The sequence below is a fragment of the Amblyomma maculatum genome, chromosome 7 (genome assembly GCF_055883805.1).
Source record: "Amblyomma maculatum isolate TAMU_Amacu chromosome 7, ASM5588380v1, whole genome shotgun sequence".
Classification (NCBI taxonomy): domain Eukaryota; kingdom Metazoa; phylum Arthropoda; class Arachnida; order Ixodida; family Ixodidae; genus Amblyomma; species Amblyomma maculatum.
Genome location: NC_139350.1, coordinates 82,384,760 through 82,398,616, shown reverse-complemented (window position 1 = coordinate 82,398,616; position 13,857 = coordinate 82,384,760). Strand labels below are relative to the sequence as shown.

Genomic DNA, 13,857 nt, shown 5'->3' with positions numbered 1-13,857 from the left:
CCTCCGAATGCTCAAATGGGAACCATCAAGGCGCATCTGCTGCTCCAAGCTCGTAATTCAGGCGCTGCAGGTTCAAACAAACTATCCGAGTGCGCACGAAATGCCTGAGCCGAAACATAACCAAAACTGAAGTGGGCGCCTGTGGCGCCTCCAAGTATATTTTTGTATTTGCCTTGCAACGTTTACGTTGTCTTTTCGCCGTCGTTTACGTATGATAAAAGTGCGTTATCATGTTTGAGAAAAAACGTACTACCGCATTCAAACATGCAACGTAATTCGCATTTGTCAGCCTCCGGGATCCCTAGCGCGTCACGTGATTTGTAGTTGCGAGCCTCGGCCGTTTGGCTGTGGTGGTGATACCTGTATTTCTGTTATTCTTCTTTACTACCTTATAACAGCTCTGTTTTCAGTAAGAGTGGTCTTTTTGTAATCAGGAACTGGCATTCTATCGATGGAAACCCACTTACTTTCTCTCTTTAGTGTCCCTTTAATGGCACTCTCTGCTTTCAAACGGAGTGGTTCATTGTTGTAAGTAAAACACTTGGGAGTCCTGCTCTGGACCAGATCGGCCTTGCTGAGTCTGCTCTCCGTCGTGTCTTCATGGCAGGACTTTTCAGGAACGCCCATTGCAACATAATGTCAGGGGGGATACTTATTCTGTCTGCAAGCAGCCGTTGGAGATCGTCAATAGCACGATGACAATCCGGGGAAGCAAACACCACATCGGCTGAGTGGCAAATCATAGTTCTTCATCTTCAGCTTTTCGAATACTGCAAGATTGATTTCATAGGAACTTCGCATTGAAGAGTATGTTGCTATCTCCGGACTACAAATTGCTTCTCAAGACGTGCAAGTATGCGCCCTTCATTACAACATGAGTGTGGACCCAGATAGTGATCTGTTTCTGGGCATTTTTTTTCACTTGGCGAAGCCTCGTTAGCTTACTGTGATGCAGTTGTGCAATGCTTTTCCCAGCACTGTGTGCACCCTACTAATTAACTCTAGAGTCATCCCACTCTTACAAGCATTTACATACCTGCCAAGAGTGTTGACACAAGTAATGCCAAACTCTGCAAGTTAGTAATGCGACAGTGGAAGAACGCTTGGTTCGAGACAGGTTCGTTTGTCAGTTTTGCATGACACTTGTTTCTCAGAGCAGTCGTGCTACTTCCTCGAAGCTTTCGCGAAGAAGTTGGGATGCAAGCTCCTCGTTTCAAGGATGCGGAGAAGGAAAGAGCCCTCGCGCCAACTACTTCACAATGTTGGGTCCATTCTAATGCCGCAGAATCTTGAGGCTTTCTTTACAACAGTGTGTGGATTCTAGAACAACGTGCCCAATGCAAGCTCCTCGGTTCAAGGACGCGGAGAAGGAAAGAGCACTCGCGCCAACTACTTCACAATGTTGGGTCAATTCTGATGCCGTGAAATCTTGAGGCTTCCTTTACGGAAGTGTGTGGATTCCAGAACAAACTTCCCAATGGATGCGGGAAGCTCCGAGCTCACTCTGTAATTTATTGTGGCAAGAAAGGACATTGTTCTGAAGTTCCCACTCCAGAAAATCGAAGCAGGCCAAACTCGTTGCCGTCCGGCTTCCTGCTAAAGCAAAGTTCTTGCATGCCACAGTCAATTGCAGGACTGAGTAGAATAGGGGCCCGAGACGCTGGGGTTTCTGCAGTCCGTGAAGTGCCGGCAGTGCTCGACAATATTGATCAGGTCCGGACAGTACACAGAGACCGGCCTCTCCAGTTAAAAGGTTGTAGCTGGCACTATACATTGTTGAAGGACGGTAAGCTCGTGGTGTCTGTGTCACTGAATCACCTGCCACACTATTACTCAGTGTACCAACCATGCAAGCCTTTGAAGCCATCAAAATTCTTGGCGGTGCAAATGCACCCGGACCATCTTTTCATGCTGAGGTGTGTTCCAGGGCCTCGACACACTATGAGAAGAGTACACTATCCGCGTAAAGCCAGACGTACCATTCTCACTCGATGTCCCATGACAGATTCGTCTTCTGCTGTGTGAAATCATTCGCCAGGAGCTCTGTAAATAAAAAATGATGGTATTATTTGTTGTGTTGACAATAACTGCAGTGTGCTGGCTTGTGGTGGCACCTAAGAAGCATAAATAGTATTGCCTGTGCATTGACCTGACCGGCTGAACGAAGTGCCACACCTTGCCTACCATTGAGCAAATCCTTGGACTCCTTGACGAGGTAGCCATTTTTCCGAAGCTGGATGCGGCTGTAATACCACCGTGTCACTCTCAGCAGACTCACAAGCACCGACAGTTTTCTTCACACCTTTCAATAACTTTTGTTTCTGCCGACTGCCATTCGAAATCGCCTCCACGCTGGAGTATTTTCGAAAGCAAATGGCCTGGGCCCTTGAAGATAAGGTGACTGTAAATATTATTAACGGTATCCTTGTCTTTGGACAACCCAGAAGGGACGTGACACAAGACTCGAGCAAGTACTGACCGCTTGCAATCGTCGGCATCATCTTAAACCAAGATAAGTGCATCTGTGAGTCCCTGAAGTCTCATTCGTAGGCGTCATTACCTCGGCTCAAAGCATCAAACTGAATCCAGGCGATCATTAAGGGGTCCACGCAACGGCACCCATCGCAGAAATTGAAGAATCAGGCTTAGACTGGGATGGTGTATCATCTTGCCAGGTTCCAATCACATCTTGGGAATCAGTGCACTGATATGCGCCCTGCTAAACAAGAACGGTAGTTCGGCTTGGCTGCAAGAACAGCTTCTGACGTCCAACCACTGCTGGTTCAAGTACCACCCATCTTATATGCCACAGCAGTTTCAGCGAATGCCAGACCTTTTGGTCTTGGAGCAGTCATATTGCACACAATTATCTGATGAATGCACGTCAGTGGCTACCACAGAACAAAAGTACAGTCTGGAAGAAAAAAAGACTCGGCTACATCGTTGACCATCCAGAGACTTGAATTATCAGAGGTATCACATTCTCCGCAGAAATTAATTCCTCCCTGCTACGGTGCAAATACTTGGATTAAAGACAGTGCCCTGTCAGCTCCAGATGTCCTACTTGCTCAAAACATGTTTGGCTACAGCTGATGTATTGTCTTGTGACCTTGTGGGACCTTTTGCTGCAGAAGTTGTGGCTTCCGGGCTGGTACTACCTGTGAACATAAAGGATCTCAGAAAGCCTGAAGCTCCAAAACAGCCGGCCAAAGAAACCAAAGGTTTCCTTTCATATTAGCAAAGTATACATCTGTGAAGGATGAACGTTTTTCTTGAGCTGGCCTTGAATACACTTGAATCATTATGCTGTTCTCACTGAGGTCAGTAGCGCACGAAGGACTCACACAAACTCCTTATTCTCGCAAAGGCCCTAGCTCATGAATCTGTGTGGTGGCCGGGCATAAAGGCGAGATTTTCTCTCTCGTCACCGGTTGCCGGTGAAACCTTCCCCTCCTACAGACCTCTGTGGTTGTGCGTGGGATGTTCTTGGCCCGGACCTGTCTCGGCTGAACTGTCAAACATTCTTTATGGTGGTAGATTACTATTCCTAGTTTGCATATGTTGCGACTGCCAAAAACACAACCGCTGAAGGGGTCAGTGATGGACTTGGAAAACGTGTTTGCTCATCATAGGATACCACATGTGAGGTCAGACTGGTCCGCCTTCCTTTTCACAAGATTGTGCCCCAGCAGCTCTCTTTTCCACAGACTAATGGGGAGGTGGAAAGAATAATATACACTGTGAAAGACCGCAAAGCGAAGGATTCTCGGCTACAGGAATGATTGAGGGGTGACTCGCTTTAGCCCTGTTCAACTTGAACACAGATGAGCAGCTTCGTCCTCTCTGGTCTAGAAGGCAGGGAGTAAAAGTCGATTATAAACCGCATAAAGAAAAGTCGGCCAAGGACTTTCAATCGATGTCACCGGGCCTTAAGCTGGAAAACACTTTTAGATTCATCCAGACTATGCATATGGTACAGTTATGAGCAGTGCCCAATGTTTGTTTTCTTATCATCGAATTGGAGCATTTAAGGGTTCTGCGATGTCACAGAAGTCTCGTTTTCTTCCTGCTTAAGTCGACAAGCCCTTCACTGCTACATCCTCGCCGCCCAAAACAAGTGGCGGCAGCTACTTCTTCACATGATTGTGGTGACGGAGTTGTGTGCAGCCACAGCAGATGTCATGTTGTTCCACCAGGCCGGTTGAACTTGTGGCTAGAGGAGAAATGTAGTTGCTGCTAGAATCGTCTGTGTCTCCCGACAGAGTGGTTGAGCGTGGTAAATAAAACGCTTGGAACTCTCGTTTCTGAAACTGGTTAGTCTTGTTTAATAGGCTACCTGTCATATTTCTTACAATAGTACAACCGACTGGCTGTTGCCAGTGATATATTCTCACAGTAAATCTTTCTCAGTACTTCTAAATGTGTTCAATATTATGCATGTCTTGAAAGTGTAACCATCAAATTCCTTGGGAACGATGGCCAAGTATCAGTGATATGAGCAAGGCGTGGATGGAGAGGCCTTTTACAGTCGTCCAATGGCAGTAGTTGCAGGCTCTTCTTTTCTCATCCAGTTCAACTGTGTTTTAACGCTGCCTGGTTAAAAATTTCGTTACTCATAAAATTTGGTGCAGTGGGCAAGGAATCATGGGGGTGGTGCTTGCAGGTGGCAGCTGGCATTGCCGGGAAATGATTCTTCGATGGTTTTTGCGACTTAACCGAGACCACATGATGTCAGAAATGTGGGAAGGGCTGCCAACTCAGGACGCTCATTTGATGCGGGAAAGTGGAAAGAGAGACAACCTTCCAGTGCTCTTGAATGCTGAGTCAGGCATGTTGCACCTTGGCTGAGAGTGCTAGGTGCTGAAAGGGCTGAATAATAATGAGATCAAAAGTGCGAATTTTGACTGAACATTATTCACACCCGCAATGCCCGCCAGTACACATCACATTGGGCCTCATCAGTTATCCTGTGGTCCTCTTCAATTATCCTCTGGAGTGTGGAGCCAGATTTTCCTTATTATTTTGTTTTCCTTGAATGACCGTGGGGCCTAGTGCGTTACTGTGCTGTTCAGTGTTTTTACCGAGCATGGCTGCAGACATCAGCTTCCAGTGTGAAGCGAGGTGTAAGTCCCGGAATTTTGTATTTTCTGCACGGTGGAAAAGCAGATTTGGTTTGGAAGATGCTCACAAATATTCTGGAAGTACGACTTGCATATGCTGCCACCACTCATTTGACTCGAAGAGAAAACTTTTATACTGCTAGCCATCTTGTGTGCACATATATGTGATGCGCTAACACACTGGGATTTATAATAGTCCCTTTAATTCGAGCACTCGTTCTGTTGCATTCAGATGGGGTATGCTGCTTTTTCGCGACAGCACCATTTTGTAATTCTGTTAAATTAATATTGTATAACAGTACACACACTTCCATAAGAAAAATGTTCAGGTTTATGCAGGCATTACAGCAGATGACAGACTACAGTATGGCGGACATCCCACAGGAAGAATTTCTCGAATGTACAAATTGGAAGGCCACATGAGAATGAATGCGATTATGTGATCATACCTACTGTGTATTTGACAAATGCAACAATCCGAGGGTGTGGCATGTAGTGAAGATATCTCGAAGCTTGTGTGTACGCTTCACGACCCGCCGAGGACCGTATGCTCGTGTCACCACCAAAAGTGCACTCGACCATTTCTTCTGCATTCTTGTATGGCCGCCCTTCACAATTTTGAGTCATTTTGTACCCGAGGGATCAATGTCTGCCATATGCCTGTGTTACAGTCAAATACTGCCGCACACAATGCAGTGGTCAGTGTGCTCGACTAGTGTGCCCGAGGATGCGGGATTGGCTCCCGACCGCGGTGGACACCTCTCGAGGAGGGTAAAAGCAAGGCACCCGTGTGCTCTGTCATGTCAATGCGCATTGAAGAACCCCAGGTGGTCGAAATTTCCAGAGCCCTCCACTACAGCATCTCTCATATCCTGAGTCACTTTGGGACATTAAACCCCACAAATCATGAACCATCTTGCAAGAATCTGATAGAAACAAGTGCCTGGCACAGAACTGAAAAACAAGGAAAAAATTATGTTTGTAGTATCGCAGTCTGTTCTCTTTCTTTCTTTTTCCAAACATACTGCTAGCTTCTTTCTAGGCTATTCCAGGATTTGGGTACATTATGGTGATTTTAATCACATCACACTTCATACAAGCACAAAAGGAAGCACGCACAATAGAAATAACATTGGAAATAAGTAATCATCGTGTGAACAATATAAATTGTTTATGGGGTGGTATGCAAGGCAAATTACCTTTGGTGTTTCTCCTCCTGAAAGCCAGCGTCTTAGTGCCCAGACTATGGTGCAGTCCTGATTACTGCAGTTTTTATTTAGTCTGACGTAGGAACTGCACTGATCTATAGGAGTGTTTTGATTGAAGATTCTCCTGTGCTCTACTAGCAGAGTGCTTCGTAAAGTGCTAGCCTTGAGAGAGTTGTGCCCCCTCAGGCCGCAACGTGTTCCAACGACACGGAGTCCGCCAGGGGCGAGACGGAGCAGTCTGATGCAGAGGATACCGACGCTGCTCTCAACAGCGAGATCGAGCTCGTCTTGAAGCCGCAGCCGCAGATGATGCTGGAGAACCCGAATGCACTGGTTCGCTACATCAAGACCACCACAAATGTTACCGGTGAGCGAATAATGTGTGGAGCACCCTTCACCATCTTGTGCAGGTCATGGCGTTGCAGTGCCCGTCTTTAAGAGCAACCTCGATAATAAGTCAGGTCGGACCATATTGATAGATCACTGCTGACTAATGGATACAAGGCTGCTTTCGTATACAGGCTGTGATGATGTGATGATGATATGGCTTGTTTTGTTAGAAATAACTGAAGCCAGGTTAATTCGGTGATCATAGGGCCTTTTTTCCATTATTGCTGTCACGAGGCCAGATTGAGTAGCAGGGGAAAATGGGTGCCTTTTTAAATAAAATTTTCTTGGCAACACGACAATTGCTCAATACTTATGGTAAACAAGAGTTGAAGATAACTTGGTTCATGAAAATAAAACAAGATATCTGAACTTAATTCAGCTCATTTTTAATATGGGCTGCCGTCCAGCATTTAGAGCATTTTTTTATCACAACATGAAATTCAACCTTTCTATTTAGGCGGGAATCTGTGTGAAACTCATTTCAAACCGATGTCAGAAGCTTACGAACGATCGGTGGCAGCAGAAGCAAGGTCTGACGTTACACAAAGCCGCCAGTTGGAACATATAAGCTTTAATACCATTTCCTCTTTTCTTCTGGTTACCATGTGCCACTCAACCTATGCGTAATTGGTAGTGCTAGCTGTTGCTAGAGGCTGTGGAAGTAACGCGGGTGAGCAAGAATAGTGATGATAAAAAAAGAAAAAAAAACCTATGCCACTTTTCTATAGCAGGCAGGGCACCAGTGAATATTGAAAAGGGTTACACAGGTATTCTTTCACTTTGGCAGACCTATGATGGGCAGCAGATAGATTTGCATATTGAACACACTTGGCAACATTCTGCTTTTGGAGTGTGAGTGCGGGCTTCCTTTTTCTCTGGCTTAAAGGTACTGAAGAGGCTTTAACAAACATTTAGCCCATTTTGGTCACTGGAAGGTACAGAAGAGAATACAAAAGAAATGGCCGTGGCTTAGCGCAGTTAGGCCAGGATACAGTAAAACCACGTTACAAAAGGCACTCAAGGGACCCGAAAAAGATGTCTCTTGTAACCAAGGTCTCTCGTAACCAAAAATTCTTACCAACTCGTATATGCGGCAGCTTAGATTCCCTTAGCTAAATTCTGTTCCATATTAGTGTCCTGTTTTGTTGCGCTATGTCAGGAACCAAGGAGGGCCTCGTTTTGACTAGGAAGTCAAAACGAGTCAGCTGTGTTGTCTCTTTTAAATGGTGAATAAGTTACTTTAGGGACCTACAAAAGTTGCCCTTAGTAACAGAGTGTTTCTTGTAACCATGTGTCATTGCATGCAAAGTTGTTAACATGGCAAACATAGGAAAACCAACTAAACCATTTTTATGTGTCACTTATAACTGAGTGTCTCTAGTAACCATGTCTCTTGTAACGAGATTGTACTATACGCAGTGTAAGCATATGGGACTGGAACTGGGCTGCCTACTCCTCTCCAATCCAATCTAATATAATTCAAACCAATCCAGTCCGATCAAGCACAGTTCATTCCAGTGAAATACAATCCAATCATATCCTGTCCAATTCAATCCAAACCTGTCCAATGACGAGTGCGCGCTCGCCTGAAATGCGCCGCTGACCAGCCTATCATCATCAGTATTATCATCCTCACGCTAAAGAAAGAAAGTTAAGAGGCGCTACTCACTATATCTAGCTATGTTGTTGCATAAAAGATGAGGCATCTTCTGATTGCTTCTTGACTGCCAGATGGCGCGGTGAGCGCGCGGCGTCCGCCCGCTGTGGCGGTAGCTAGGCAACGGCTCTGTGCCTCCCACCACGTGAAACTCCTTGTTTGTGGCCTTGTAGCTTTCGCTACAAAATAATCTTTCCAATATCAGTAGCTGGTAGTGTATTCCAGTAAGGGTGGCTTTGATTACCATAGAATGACAGCACAGGAAGTAGTAGCAGTGATGAATATGTGTATACTACAAAATAATCTTTACAATATCAGTAGCTGGTAGTGTCTTTCAGTGAGGGTGGCTTTGATTACCATGGAATGACAGCACAGGAAGTAGTAGTAGTGATGAATAGGTGTATACTACAGAATAATCTTTCCAATATCAGTAGCTGTTAGTGTCTTCCAGTAAGGGTGGCTTTGATTGCCATAGAATGACAGCACAGGAAATAGTAGTAGTGATGAATAAGTGTCGCCTTCCGAAGGTTCAGAAGGGTAATTCGACAGACGAAGGAATAGGACAAGTCAGGAAGTCTTGATGTATAACGAAGAAGGAAGATATATTTATAGATTGCATACACAAAAGCAACTGAATTTACACTGGTGGCCTCACACAGAGCTGCCACCGTCCGAGCAAAAAGGTACATCACAAGCACAAAACATCTAACACAGAACAGGAAAGCTCACGTGCCGAGCATGGAGTCGCCAGCTGTGCTCGACTGGACAGAACTGCTCAACCGGGTCTGATCGCCGCTTTTTCATGGCAACAACAGACATGAGGGCGGTCACTTCACATCGTCCGCCTCAAAATTACGCAGCCAATCAAACCCGTTGATTAATAATATCCAACCCCGGTGGGATGGCCATAATATCGGACCCAGGTCCTTAATTCTTTAAAATAAAAATGCAGCGTGCATGCTGCACGCTCTTTCCAGTCGGGGGTTAACAACCTCTCCCCATCGGCGCTCGTCCTCCTTTCTTTATCTCACGGTCCACATGGAAAAACAAATGCCGCTGCCGCGTTTTGCGAAGAAGCGCCGCGGGAATTTTGAGACGACGACACTACTTTGCTAGCCACAGGGGCCAGGGTGACAATACAGTGAGTGGCCATTAGCGGGAGGTGCTCGTCGCTGTTGCTACTGCCCGAACCAGGAGAGGTGCCGCGGGTGGACAAGGTCAAAGCGGGCTTTCATTTAGGACAAAGATCGAAACTGCTCTCTAGACAGCACCGTTCCCGCGCACCCCATTTTCGGGCTGTCTTCGAGATGCCATCTGTCGAACGGCTCCATTAACAGCCGCGTTCCTTCGTTAGCGGCGCCACGTGGGGGCATCAACAAAGCGTGTTCATGGGAAACAAGCCCTTCCAGTCAGAGGGGAGCGCATCTAATGTCGCGCCCCGAAAGTTTTCCAATGCCTGGGGGTGACAAAAACTGAAAGTTCCTGCACCCCAAGCCTTCTCGGAAGCGGCCGGCGCCGGGGGAGAGGCGCAAGGAAAAACAAAACAAAACGCTTCAATTCTTTCTCTTAGAAGCGGGGTCCGGCTTCCCTTTGGACGTGGCGTGGGGCTACGCGTGTAAGTGCCAAAAAGAAAAGCTGCCGTTTATCGCGGCCTTACAGTAGTAGCAAAGAAAGGAATGACTGACTTGGCACATTTACCTCTCTACAATAAACGAGCTGAGGACCTTACCATGGCCTTTGTTAGCGCTCTGTTCTCTGATGCTTCCTTGTCCATTTATACTCTGTGGACTTGTGCAGTGGACCACCTGTCCAAGTACCTGGCTATGTGGCTGGCCCCAGACAAGTTAGAACAGGACGCGTTGGCACCGCACAGCGTGGCGCTGTTCACAATCTACATCGCCGTCACGCCAGGCCAGTTCACACCGCTGGCAGGCAACATGACACTCGACCAGGTGAACGAAAAGTACGGGAAGGTGAACAAGCTGCTAGAGATGTATTACGCGCACCGGAAGGCCTGAACCCTTCTTCATCCACCTACAGCATTGGCGCAAAGGATTTCGACACCTGTGATGCTTGCACGTGTTCTTGCTAAGCTGTGACTCCGCTGTGTCATTGCAGTCAATGCTGTTCTGGTGACTGAAGATGTAGCAATGGTGTTTATAGGCTTTGCAGCAACATTGTCATGAAGCTTGTTAATAAACCAGTTGTGGACCCAGCGTGTGCTCTCTGAACGTGCTGGCATCAGTGACGCTTCATTCGCTGTCAAAAGTGACATGGATGTGAAGCGTATACTGTACATGGTGCGTCCGTATACGATGGTGGTGTCGGTGTAGGTTTAAAAGCTTACCTGCAAATAATTTTAAGATCAAGGAGGAACGTAGGAGACTAGGGTGTGGTAGCTTTGCTTCATGAGGTCAGTCAGTGACGGAGAGCTAGCATTGTGAACATGAAGTGCGTAGATGACCTGGATAGGAAACAGCTGGGAGCACACCATGTGCCTAACTTTAGAATATGCCTGCTGGAAGAACTCAAGTAGTGATTAAAAATGCATTGGCAGTGTCTGCAATGGTTGGTGCGACTAATTTTTTCATCAGTGCAGACATAGGTGAAAAGAAGCACAACACGGGTTTTCAGTCTGTGAGTATGTGCACAAAACACTTTTGTTGTTGGTAGTACCGTTTCATTGATGCAGGTTTGCAAGGATAGATTTATTTGCCCGACGGATTGTCCTTTTTTCAATTCTTTCTTTTAGTCAAAGAGATGACAATGATACCCATTTGACCTAGTTTTCTCTGCCAAAATATGGTATGAGATGCAAAGTTTTTGAAGTTCTTATTGTCTCCAGTAACAGTGCAAGGCATTAGGCATGAGCAAACTGAAGAGGATATGCCTCTTTGTGCTTTGAGTAATTTTTTACGCTATATTTTGCCAAGGGTGTTGCCAAGGTAGTGATACTGGAAGAGGGTTAACTTTCCGGTCCAGGTGACATGGTGAGGCATTTACTGATTGGTGGGTTGTTTGACATTACGAGATTATTTTACATGACAGAGTTGGAACTCGTGATAAAAGATGGTGCTGCATTAAATTGTTAAAGACGCATCGAGGCATACCTTTTCCAATTATGGGGCTCGTAAAACTGTGCACACTTTTCTCAAGAAAGAACTTGACCTCTCTTCCATTTGAGGCACCTTGGTCCAATATGCATCCCTCTAGTCTTTGTAACTTACTTCATAGCTAGCAGTTGGAATTTTGAGTTTAAACCATTAAAGGTTTGTCATTCAGTGCATAGACAACTTGTAATTGAGTACGAGTTGCACGCGTTGAAAATAAACTAATTGAATAAGCTTGATTAGCGGTGTTGCTCCGATGACGTAAGCGTTTCTTCAAACTGGGAAACCCCAGCTAGAAGTACCTGCTGGCTAAGCACTGTTTGTTCACTATAAGTAAGTCATTTTTCGAAAATATTGTTTGCCAGAAAAAAAAAAGTTCTCTTCTAGACTAAACATGAAAAAATATGCCTTTTAAATTTTATTCAGCATATAACCGGAAAGTCCCATCTCTACTCTAATCACTCACTTAGGTGCTTAATGTCTGATTACGAGACAGGGCAGAAATTGCTGCTTTCTAGAAGACTCTGAAATCCCCGAGTGGAAAATAAAAACACTTGCAAAGAATGTGCTTCATCTCGTTTGAGCCGTTGACTCAATATTACAATATTTTATTCTACACTGTTCTGTACATGATGCACAACAGTAGTTTAGTAGCTTTGTAAGCAAAACTTTATTCTGGTGAGCATGGCCACATGGCACACTGTTCAACTCGAGAGTTGGACAAAGGTTCAGTGACCCTGTGATGTTTAGTGTATTGAAACAGGGCTGGGAGTTTCTGGGCCAAGGTGCAAATCTTGATGCACACTGCTAGAAAGGCCCAGTTTTTACATTGAAAGGTGTGCTACATCTGTGATATCGCTTCCTTTTAATGATTTTGTGCATGTAGCACAGTACAACAGCAATTGCCGGAGTGTCATTATGCATCCTAGCATGAACATTTCTTTAACTGACCTAGATGTCTCATCAAGAATAGCACGTTTAAAAGTTGCGCAGAAGGAGTGAAAAGCGGTATTCAATCTTAAAATCGTTTTGTAAGAACAACTGAGCATTGTTTTGTTTTTTGTTCCAAATCCAGAAACTGAAACTAAGTCAAATGCAATGGATGTAGATCTATTACCTTTCCTTTGGGAAAACAAATAAAAAAGAGACCCAATAGTATTTAGGAAACTTGCATGCAAAAACTACTACAAACAAAATGTGCTAGATTCTGCTGATGTGTAGATAGAAAGGAACCAAGTCAATGTAATGAAGCAGTTTTTCTCAGCTCAAGTATTATAGCTTGGACAGTTTTGAACATTTTTTCATTTATTCCTTCTGCAGCATTGTTTTAGAAAAAGTAAACGCTGTTATATTACCGTTTGTGACTGATTGATTGATTTATAGGAAGGGAAAGGCGCAGTAACTGTCTCACTTTTTTTCTGTGGACACCTCAGCCGCACCGTAAGGGAGGCAGGAAGGTAGGAGTGAAGGTGAAAAGGGAGAAAGAGGAGCCGTAGTGGAGGGCTACGGAGTAATTTTGACCACATGGGGATCTTTAACTTGCGCTGACATCGCACAGCACACGGACGCCTCTTGATTTCGCCCCCATCGAAACGCAGCCGCCGAGGTCGGGTTCGAACCCGGGTACTCCAGCACAGTAGTCGGGAGTCTTACCACTGCACCAACCCGGCGGGGTGTTTGTGACTGAAGACCGCTATTCACACTTGCTTGTGTTGATGAAGCACTGCGGTGGACCTTATTGTGTACATTAGAGGCACGTTTCATCTACTTTGCAAAGTAATCATTTCTAAGCCTACATTTCTAAGCCTACTTATCATAAACGGAGCCTAAAATAATTCTCTAGAATTAAAGTTTCTAGAACAATACAGGGTCATATCGAGAGTTCAAATCAAACATTCAGAATTTGCATCATATTATTGCCCAAACTGTATGTGCATACTTTTTCAGTACATTTTGCTTTAAAAGTTGCTCCTTCCTAAATAGAAACCTTGTTGTGTAAGTGTTTGGAAAACACCACGGTTTGTGTCGACAACAAGCTTGCATTGTTCTCAGTGCCTGTTTAGGTACATGCAGCTCAACAAGAAAAAAATAAAAATTATGCATCACTGTACTACATGTTTCAGACCTGTATTGCTTGAAGTACGAAAATTTGAAGAGAGGAAGTGTTAAATGAAAAACAATAGCGAGAATGTGCAGTGGTTTACCTCGGCCTCATTTATTTCATATACTACTGGCACTTGCATGCTGCATAGAACTTTAATACCACCTTCCTTCAGAACTGCTCTAAGCTGCTTGCTTCATTATGCTTTCGCCCATCTTAACAGTATAACTAAAACCCAAACAAGGATTCAGAATTTTTGCCTGGTGAAGAA

The 13,857-nt window shown here is 45.1% G+C and overlaps 1 protein-coding gene across 1 annotated transcript in view; it reads left to right on the top strand.

Annotated features, from left to right (window-relative positions):
• Positions 1-10,393, top strand: part of LOC146183757 (E3 ubiquitin-protein ligase RING2-like) — a 97,207-nt gene extending 86,814 nt beyond the window's left edge. Inside the window, exons 4-5 of the mRNA XM_084608758.1 lie at positions 6,515-6,695; positions 10,173-10,393. Coding sequence (XP_084464884.1) covers positions 6,515-6,695; positions 10,173-10,393 — 402 coding nt within the window. The remainder of the gene's footprint in view (positions 1-6,514; positions 6,696-10,172) is intronic.
• The last annotated feature ends 3,464 nt before the right edge of the window (positions 10,394-13,857 follow it).